This window comes from Rutidosis leptorrhynchoides, chromosome 10, assembly GCF_046630445.1.
Source record: "Rutidosis leptorrhynchoides isolate AG116_Rl617_1_P2 chromosome 10, CSIRO_AGI_Rlap_v1, whole genome shotgun sequence".
In the NCBI taxonomy this organism is placed as follows: Eukaryota; Viridiplantae; Streptophyta; class Magnoliopsida; order Asterales; family Asteraceae; genus Rutidosis; species Rutidosis leptorrhynchoides.
In genome coordinates this window covers 340,309,633-340,320,463 of record NC_092342.1, presented here as the reverse complement: position 1 = coordinate 340,320,463, position 10,831 = coordinate 340,309,633, and the positions used below count along the sequence as shown (strand labels likewise).

At 34.5% G+C, this 10,831-nt stretch overlaps 2 protein-coding genes across 2 annotated transcripts; both read left to right on the top strand.

Moving 5' to 3' along the window:
* Positions 1–1,883: 1,883 nt before the first annotated feature.
* On the top strand, positions 1,884–3,220 carry LOC139872882 (uncharacterized). Its single transcript, XM_071860811.1, has 2 exons — positions 1,884–2,563; positions 2,645–3,220. The coding sequence occupies exons 1-2, from the start codon at positions 2,014–2,016 to the stop codon at positions 3,133–3,135; spliced, it is 1,041 nt and encodes a 346-aa protein (XP_071716912.1). The 5' UTR covers positions 1,884–2,013; the 3' UTR covers positions 3,136–3,220.
* A 3,030-nt stretch (positions 3,221–6,250) lies between these two features.
* Positions 6,251–8,384, top strand: LOC139873013 (uncharacterized). The gene has a single exon (XM_071860940.1). It carries the CDS (start codon positions 6,392–6,394, stop codon positions 8,102–8,104), a length of 1,713 nt encoding a protein of 570 aa, XP_071717041.1. The 5' UTR covers positions 6,251–6,391; the 3' UTR covers positions 8,105–8,384.
* The last annotated feature ends 2,447 nt before the right edge of the window (positions 8,385–10,831 follow it).

Sequence of the window (10,831 nt, the reverse complement as noted above, 5' to 3'; positions counted from 1 at the left end):
CATCTCATGGATGTTGTGACTGCTTATCTATATGGATCACTTGATAGTGATATATATATGAAGATACCTGAAGGATTTAAGGTACCAGAAGCATCAAATGCAAAACCCAAAGAAATGTATTCAATTAAATTACAAAGATCTTTATATGGGTTAAAACAATCGGGACGTATGTGGTATAACCGATTAAGTGATTACTTGATAAGCAAAGGGTATACAAATAACCTTACTTGTCCTTGTGTTTTCATTAAGAAAACAACATCCGGATATGTGATCATAGCTATTTATGTTGACGATCTTAACATCATAGGTACAAATAAAGAGATCCATGAAGCCATTCAACTTCTAAAGAAAGAATTTGAAATGAAAGATCTCGGAAAAATCAAGTATTGCCTTGGTTTACAAATTGAGCATATGCCTAATGGTTTACTTGTACATCAAACAACATATACTGAAAAGATTCTGAAACGTTTCAATATGGACAAGGCAAAACCATTAAGTACTCCTATGGTTGTTAGATCACTCAATGTTGAAACTGATCCATTTCGTCCATGTGAAGATCATGAAGATATTCTTGGACCAGAAGTACCATATCTTAGTGCAATTGGAGCTCTTATGTATCTTACAAATTGTACAAGACCTGACATTTCTTTTGCAGTTAATTTGTTGGCAAGGTTCAGCTCTGCTCCTACCAAAAGACACTGGAATGGGATCAAACACATATTTCGATACCTTCGAGGAACTACTGATTTAGGATTATTTTATTATAACGAATCAAAACAAGATTTGGTTGGTTATGCTGATGCAGGTTATTTATCTGATCCACATAAAGCTAAATCTCAAACTGGATATGTATTCCTAAATGGAGGTACTGCAATATCATGGCGTTCTCAAAAACAAACACTTGTTGCTACATCATCAAATCATGCCGAAGTGATTGCATTACATGAAGCTACTCGGGAATGTTTTTGGTTGAGATCAATGACACAAATCATTACTGATTCTTGTGGACTAGAACGCGATAAAAGTCCAACAATTATCTATGAAGATAATGCAGCTTGCATAGCACAGATGAAAGAAGGGTATATCAAAAGTGACCGAACCAAACACATACCTCTTAGATTCTTCTCATACACTCAAAATCTCATTAAGGACAACGAGATTGAAATGAGATATGTTCAATCCAGCAAAAACTCTGCTGATCTTTTCACTAAAGCACTTCCAACTGCTATTTTCAGAACACACGTTCATAACATTGGCATGAGACATGTTCAAAAGATGTAACAACTGAAGCGATGTCTACTTGAGGGGGAGTCAACTCCATGCTGCACTCTTTTTCCCTTAGCTAAAGTTTTTTTCCCACTGAGTTTTCTTTAGCAAGGTTTTTAACGAGGCAGTAACTTACAGTTGATCTTCAACAAACAAAATTGCTATCCAAGGGGGAGTGTTATAATATATAAATATATATATAAATGGATAGTCAATTATTGATACACAAAAGTAATATTATTGTATTACCTAAACTTGTGATATTTTTGCTATAAATAGCCATGAATGCAAGCATTAAACTTGCACCATTTTCTCACACTTACAAATTGTTTCTTTCTTTCTCTCCATTATCATCTTTGCTCTTACACTTCATTATTAGCATTCTTAATCAAGAATCAAATCACTAAAGGTAGTTATAAGCCTACTGAATTATAACATCAAGAATCAAACCACTAAAGGTAGTTATAAGCCTACTGAATTATAACAGTATATAAATACTCCATAAATATGTAAATAAAAATGGATGTGAAGTATAATAAATAAATAAATAAATAAATGGATTTTCCTAAATATAAATAAAAACAAATAAAGAAAATATTACGGAGTATTCATATAAATTCGTACATTAACTGGTAATAACCGGTTACCGGTTACATAGCTGGAAACAACTGGGCTATTTCTGTACGCTTTTTTAATCCAATACAAAACACGTTTGTTTTCCTTTTCATCTCTACCTTACAATCAGCCATGGAAACCCAACCTGAAACTAAAACCAAAACTTTCAATTTCACCCCTAAAACCAATCCACACCAAATCCTTACAATCCTTCAAGCTCTTAAACAAGCTTCACGCGCCTTACAAAAAAACCCTAATTCCATCACATCATCTCCATCAATCAAAGCATTACTCGAACTCGATATTTCAATTTTATCCAACGATCCACAATTAGCCACGTTATCAACTCACTTAACATCTCTCAAAACCCTAGTTCACAGCTCATGTATCTCCGATCATCCTCATCACGCACTCAAGTCATTCATTATCAACCGAGTCAACTCACACGAGATTTCACGACTTGCCGGATTGATTGAGTCCGAAATTCAAGCGTGGATCAATCGAGAGTTTATCGAAACCCTAACGCAATCGCTTCGTAAAGCTTGTGAGATCAAAGATGAGTATTTAATTGATTTGATTGAACAGTTTGAGGAACGAATCGCGAAAGGATTCGATCATGAATTACAGGATTTGATCCTGAGATCGAAGGTTTTCGCCGAGCTCGAAACGATACTGAATGAATGTAAATACTCTGTTCAAGTTAGAGAAACTGCAGCTTTTGCCATTGCTGAATTAATCAAGTTTAATAAAAATGTGTTTGTAGGTCAAGTGTTAATGGGAAACATTGTTCGTGCAATTATCAATTTATCATCTGTTCGCGCGATTTTAGTGTTAACTAAACTGATCAACTCGATTAAAAGCCCAATCATAGACGAAATAGTGTCGAATGGCGAAATTACGAAAATTGTTAGTTTTTTAAGCTCTGAAGACTTGTTAGTTCGTGTACAGGCGTTTGATTGCTTATTGGAGATCGGGTATTATGGTCGAAAAGAAGCGATTGAGGCGATGTTGGAAGAGGATTTAGTTAAGAAACTTGTGGAACTGCAAAAATGTAAAATTGGTGAGAAACAGCAGCAGGCATTTGCAGGCTGTGTTGCAAGATTTGCAGTGCAATTGGAAGTAGGTGAAGGTTTGAGACAAAGGGAAAAAAGGGCATTAAAACAACAAGTGTTGAAAAAGGTTAGGGAAGCTTGTGTTTGTGATCCTGAAGTTGCTACTATTATTTCAGAGGTTTTATGGGGTGCTTCCCCTTAATTAATTAGTAGAATTTATTTATATTTATATTTATATTTATTTATATAATTTGGTAGTATTAAAATGGTTAAACTTATTCTGTTCAGGTTATTAGAAGAGATTGAGATTTGTACATCATTGTATTAGTATTTTATGTCATGTTTATATCTCATTTAGTCTATACACAAACACCATATCGTTGTTAAGTTCAAAGATTTAGTTTTTTTAAATAATATCTAGTGGCTTATGCCCTTAAGCATCTTTAAAGTATGAACACTAACGTTGTATATCATGATGTTTTTTCTTTAAATTTTTCATTGTACTTTTATGTAAAAAGAAACTTTTTTATGTGTATAATTTTATGTGGAAACTTGATTTGTTTTTGTTGTTTGATGCTGTTTTTAAGGTAGTGTGATCATTAGGCATGTTTTAGTGCATGGTACTTTCTTTCGGGTGGGATTGCACTGTGTTCGAATCTATATCTATATATTACTATTACTTTACTATAAGATATGATATGATATACAATATAACATCATGATTTATTATTTTTGTTACAACAAATACATAGGAGTATTCAAATCCAATACTGCTTCTAAAATGGAATAATTATTAATAAGAATTCTAATAGTAACAACAAATGATGTGTATGAAGTATTCAATGAACAATGATATCGACTCCTTGTCCATGTCATTGGCACAAAAATTATTGACTATATATTTGTGTACACGTTTTTTTTGTGTGAAACTAGATCCGGATCGGCCCGCACGATGCGGCGGGGCTTTTCCGGCTGCGTATTCACATTTAACGTAGCGTTATATACTTACAGAACCAAAATCGCGGTGATGAGGGTGTGATTGATCCACGTGGTTAGTACCTACTGTACCTAATGGCATGCGCGTTTTTAGAACCAGTAAAATCGCGTAAAGGAAGACGAAACCATGAGTGTGATGTAGTTAGTTTGGCTCGTTTATTGTGCGTGTGTGTATATGTATGAAAAATAGCCTGAAATATTTAGTGTTTTCTAAAAAGCGGTCGTTTTACGCATACTTAGTTTCGTTGTGTTTGTAATTTTTTTCCGAGTTAAACGGTGATGTCGGAAGAATTTAACTCGCGGCGAACGAAAAGATATGGACCGTTGAAAATGTGGGTGGAGTTTTCTAAAAAGGATATTAATTTTACAGTTTTAGCCCCTGCAAAATCTGCATGTTTAACATTGTTCGGGCCTTCGGGGGAGTGTTTTGTAAAAGAAAAAAATTTTGCTGTCGTTTTTCCCTGGAACGACCAAACATTCCGTCACTTTTAGTATATTTAAAATGTCTTGGGTCGGTGTCAAAGATCTTTGATCGGGGATGGGCTTGGGAAACGGGTATCAATAGCTCGTCAACCCAACCCCAACCAGATGAAACGCAACCCATCCCAACTCAGCCCATCCCAACTTATTCCTAGCTAGTGCCTAGTGATAAAAGAACATATATATTGACAGTTAACTTTTGAACAGAAAGGTATGAGTGACTCTTTTTTGGGTGCATTCTCAAGTTTTTTTATAAGGAAAAAGAAAGGAAACAAGTGGATAGGATGCCAATTAACTATTCTTAAGTTTTTTTTATAAAAGAAAGGGATGGAGAGAAGTAGGTTTGAGGTGAAAGTACATAGGCTTATTTGTTTATGTCACTCTCCGCCCAATTTTGAGGGGATTGGAGAGGAAAACACTTACAACATGTATATAATGACCTTTCTACCCTTAGCATTCCTATTATTTACTCCCTAATTATTTATACAGTTGTTTTGCGATTGAAAGTTCGATAGGCTTAGTAGTTGATCCAAGTATGGTGCAGTAGGTGGTTGGTCAAAGTATTCGTGAGATTTTAGAATTTGATTTTCAACTAATATGATTTCATATAACTGATAATTGATTTGTATTCATAAAACTTAATTATATTTATAGAGTAATTGCAATTTTTGAAAGGTTAAAATTGTAAAAGTTTGTATTTTGATTAATTTCTTTTCTTTTACTTTATATCCAACTCGAGAATACATATAAGTAATTTTATATTACATTCTTTTTTATCATTTTTTTCTTTTTCCCTTTCAATTACATTCTTTTCCATCGGAAAAAAAAACTCGAGAACACATTTATGAAGGTTTCGTAACATTAATACTTAATCCAACTATGTTATTATGTCATTTTACACTAAATCTGCCACTTATCTAAAAAATCTTCTTAAATTAGTAAAAGCTCTTGCCTGAACCCACAATTAAAAAAATAAAAAGCTTAAAAACTCCTAACTCCTACTTGTAGCTGCAGCTTTAGCTATTCAAACATAACCCAAGTAAAACTTGGTAAAGAGTAAATATGAGGTCATATGATATACTTCTGTTTTTCTACAATATCATTTTTCGGCCATCAAACATCCAACCATGTAATTATAAGATAAATCTTCAGTACTAATTCTGGTTAGAATAGCCTAATTAGCTTGTGCCAACTGTCTACGTAGTTTTGGTTCGTTAAAACGATTACAGTTCCCATGTTGCCAAATGTTAAGCTCCTATCCTATATTACAAGAACTATAAGAAAACCGAGCACTATTTACATTGGCAAACAACTAAGAATGAATTCTAACTAATTTACAATGTACATAACGCTAGTTTGATTCTATTTTACTATCTTGTTAACTTCATACTAGGGGTACAACATTGCATAAAAAAATATTAAAACTTTGATTAACTTTGACTTTGACCGACTCAAACTTTAGCACCCAGATTTTGACCCAAATTTTAGCGTTGACCGACTTTTTAAGCGTTTTTGGGCGAAACTGGACGGGTTAATTCCCAAACCTAACCGACTTAACCGACAGTGCAATCAGTTCTTTTCTTACCCCTGCTCAAATGTTAAACTATGTGTAAACAGGTAATAATAGTTTGATATACTCGAGACACATTCTATAGTATCATGACGCCACATGTTCTATATGTTGACGGAGTTCTAATTGAGCCAATACCAGGCCCAACTGATTCATTATTTAGCCCATTAGAAGCAATCGGCTCAAAAACACAGGACCTGGTCCTTTATCGACACCCAATCGACAATCTGCAACACCGGAATCTAATATTTTTTGTGGTGAAACCAACAGATCCGAATCATCTCAACGAGACATTTGCTTTCAAACCTTTTTCGAGAGTTCAATAGTACTGGTAAGCATTGTTCAGACTCGCCTATACATACATGTCAATCTGTATCTATTTCAGTTTTATTTCTGATTTCATTATCAATTAATGGCAAGAGTGTCACCTCCCTTCACTAAATTATTTCGTCGCCCATCCCCCAAATATACCCAAAACCCTAATCAACAAAGTAGAAACATCACAAATGATTATACTGGTAGACCTCAACATTTGAATGAAATTGTGAAAGAAATTTGTGCAACAATTAGGTCAAAACCCAGATGGGAAAATACAATTTTATCTGATTTCCCCAATGTTAGTTTTCTAGATTCAGGATTTTTAAAAAAAGTGTTTGTCCAGCAAAAGAATGCTTTTTTATCAATTAGGGTTTTGTATTGGCTCAGTTCTAAATTTGGGTATTCACCTGATCAATTTACTTGTACTTTGATATTCAATTCGCTTGTTAAAGATAACGCTGCAAAACCTGCAAAACGTTTTCTTGAATTTACAAAGTTTGTTCCCGAAGCAGACGGGCTTGAAATGTATGTTAGGTGTTTATGTGATAGTAGAATGGTTGAATATGCCGTTAAGGCATTCGATGAGTTGAAAAAGATTGGATCTTGCCCGTCATTAGAGACGTGGAATTGTGTTTTACGTGCGTGCGTTAAAGACGGTTTTGTTGATGTTGGGTGGGAATTATACAGTGAAATGATGGAACTTGGTGTTGTTGCCAATGTTGATACGGTTGATTGTTTGATTGAAGCGTTTTGTTCTAATGGAAATGTTCTAAAAGGTTATGAACTTCTACGACAAGTGTTGGATGATGGGCATGTTCCACAAAAATCTGTTTTTGATAAGTTGATAATAGAGTTTACATTGAAAAATGATTATAATCGAGCATCGGGACTTCTTCATATTATGATTGCAAAAGGTATTGATCCGGATTTATATACTTATCAACAGATTATACACGGGCTGTGTCTTACAAATATGCAACGTGAAGCGTTACGTATATTTAATGATCTTAAGGATAGAGGGTACGCACCTGATCAAACGATGTACTCGACTATGATTTTAGGTCTTTGTAAAGTTAATTGGCTTGGGGAAGCAAGAAAGTTATGGTTTGAGATGATTAATAAGGGAATGAAACTAAATCGGTACACGTATAATATAATGTTATACGGGTATTTAAGGGTTGGTGACGTAAGTAATGTGTTAAATCTTTACAATGAAATGTGTGATAGAGGTTATGTGGATAATGTTATTGCTTACAACATTTTGATTAACGGGTTGTGTTTAAATGGAAGAACAATGGTGGCTTTTCGATTATTTAAGCGAATGGAGAAACAGGGTGTTGCTAGAGATGTTGTAACGTACAACTCTATGATTAGGGGTTTATGTAAAGATGGTAAATTGGGTGAAAGTTTGAACCTTTTAAACGAATTATTTGAACGCGGGTTGCAGCCGTCATCTGCAACATATGGGTCCCTCATAGAAAAGCTTTACGAGATGAAACGTGTAAAAGAAGTGAAAAAACTTTGGGATGAGATGCAGGACAAAGGTGTGGAGCCCGCTTCTGTTTGTATTGATGATGATGTCATAATTGGATTGAGTGAGGAAGGGTTTATTGAAGCAGGAATATATTGGTTGTCGTATATGGTCGAGAATCGGCTCATACCCCGCCGAAAAACTTTTGAAAACTTAATTGCTATTTTGTTTCAAAAGGATAGGTTGGATGTTGGTTTAATTGTTATGGGTTGTATGTTTAAGATAGGCTATATACCAAGTTCCCGATTCGAGTTAAAATCCTTGATTCAAGGTTAATCTTGTGAACGGGTTAGTTGAACTTATGTTGATTTTTTAGAAGTTTAATGTATAAGAAATTTTCATGAACTGAATCTATTTTGAGATTTGGTGTCAAACATAATCTTATATCAGTTTAGTTGTTGTTTGTATTATTCTTTGATTCTCCGAGGAATAAATGTTTAATCTTGATGACGGTTGAAGAAATGGAATTAAATGATAAACACCTAATAATCAGTGTTTTGTTCTGTTTATCATAAATTCGACCTGTCAACACGTTAACAACTTCGAGTGATGCCTAAACATTGTTTGTTCTTCAGTCTTCCACTGTCAATTATCTCACTTAAGGTATGTATTCTACTTTTAATACTGATTTACGATTATCATTTTTGTATCCATTTTACTTCACCTGTGATTTGATGGTTAGTTATGCTAAGTTTTATTCTGAAGTGGGTTAGTTATTTAAAATTACCTCAGATATTTCTATATTAGTTGATCTCGTATTGATCTTACAACGTTATTATCCGTGCATACATTTATATCTTTTTTATTTGCGACGTGCTTATGTGGGTTGCACATTAGATTAGAGTTCAATTAATAGGATGAGCCCCGGTATTCTGATCTTGCTATATGCTTACCGGACCGCTTTTGTTTGATTTGGTCAGACCTTATAACATCAAATCTGAATAAGATTCTGTCATATTTGTTAAGAATTATGCTAGTGCGAAGATGCACATAATTAGCTTAATAATCTATGAAATTTTTATATACTGGAACAAAAAGAGAGACTGATGAAATCATTTAAGTTTCTTTTGTTTTGGAATTTTCATTTTAGACTTTAACAATAGGTTTTATTATTGGTCATTATTAGGTGTTTAATGAATTCAACTCAATGTAGCCTTACGTGTTCAATGATTCAGGTCAACATTTAATTACAGAGTATTAATTACTAAACAAAGGTGCTTGTGAATCGGGTTTTCATTCGGATCCAAATTCGATATTTCGTTCTGTTGAATTTGTTTCTTCGGGTCATTGAGTGACACTTGATATAAAGGTTCATACATTCGTTTAGAAGCCCAAAAACAGCCCTATATCAAAACCCTAGCAAATCGAAGAGATGAATGTTCCCTGGATATTCGAGAGTTAAGTAAATCAAGTAACACAGAGATGCTGCATTCGGTCAAGCTTTCATCGAAGCCATAAAATTGAGTTGGGGGGAATGCTATTAAAGAATCAAACAAATCGATTTGTTGAGTTAGATTCTTTGTCCTGTAAGTAAGATCGATCGTCATTATTTTAAATCTATGTCTCTTTTGGTAATTGATTTAAGTTATTCATGATCGATTTTAATGTATTTTGGTAGTGTATTTATCTTAAAAAGCAACTTGTTTATTTTCATTTGATCTGTATGCAAAGGCGGGCTAAATTTTTATTGTATCTTGTTTTAAGTAAGTGATAAAAAAATCCAGTCAATTTGTGATTGTCGAATTTGTTGAATCCTGATACATAAGCGCGCGCGCACCCCCCCACACACACATATATGTATGTATGTATATATGTATATATATATTCTGAATCTTACTGTACTTTCAGAGCATATTTTTCATTTGTAATCACCAAACTTTCTGCAAAGTATCAAGATGATAAAAAGGCAGGGAAGCGAAGTATCAAGATGAGGAAAATGTCTAGGAATCGGTGTATTAAGACGAGCAAAAATGTGGGGACACGCTCTTCAGACAAATTCATGGACATCAAACATGAGAAAATCGATCCTCGGGATACAATCTCCCGATTGCCGGACACCGTATTGCACCATATAATATCTTTCCTTTCGTCTTCCGACAAAGATCATACTCACGCTTTATCAAGAAATTGGAGACGGGTAAACGCATATACTCAAAAAACACTCACTTTGATTGGACGTAAATTAGACAAGCCGGAATTTTCTAGAATTTTGGACGACGTCTGCCCGTCAGTCGGGCGTCTCAGTCTCGAAAGATGCTTTGAATCAACAACACTAACTCTGGTTAAGGTAAAGTTAAAGGCTGTCGAGTTAAACTGTTGTGGAACCTTGAAAACCGTATACCTAAACACACCAAATCTCGAAACTTTTGTTTTCCGTGGGGCCTACCGCAGGCCATGTACGATTGATTTCAGTCTATGCAAACAATTAAAGACTGTTCATTTATCTGGGGTTGTTATCAACAACACGTTATTCATCGACTGCAAAAGAAGTTTTCCTGTTCAAGATTTGATCCTTAGTTATTGTGATTTGACTGAGGGTATGAACATATTTAGTGTTTCTCTTGAACAGTTAGCGTTGTTGCAAATGAACGTATCTATGGATATGCGCATCGAAGCACCAAATCTACAATTTTTCGTGTTTAATGGCAGTAATATTCCTGTTTTAAGCATGAAATGTCCCCGTCTTATTTCAGCTACAGTTGAGCTATATTCTAGTCCATACCAAAAACTAGATAAGTTGTGGTTCCGTAATTTGTCTTACATGTTATTTGGTCTGAGACGTACTCAAAGGCTGATACTTCATTCTAATGACGCAAAGGTATGTTTTTATTTTGTTTATATCTTCTTATATTTAGGGGGAAAAGCTACGGGTAACAAGTTTTTTTAGGGAAACATCACTGTTGTAAAAGTCGGTTTTGGGACTAGCCCGTCTCGACTCGCCTAAAAACACCTTAAAAGTCGGGTCAAAGTCAGGCCGAGTCGGTCAAAGGAGAAGTTAGGTAA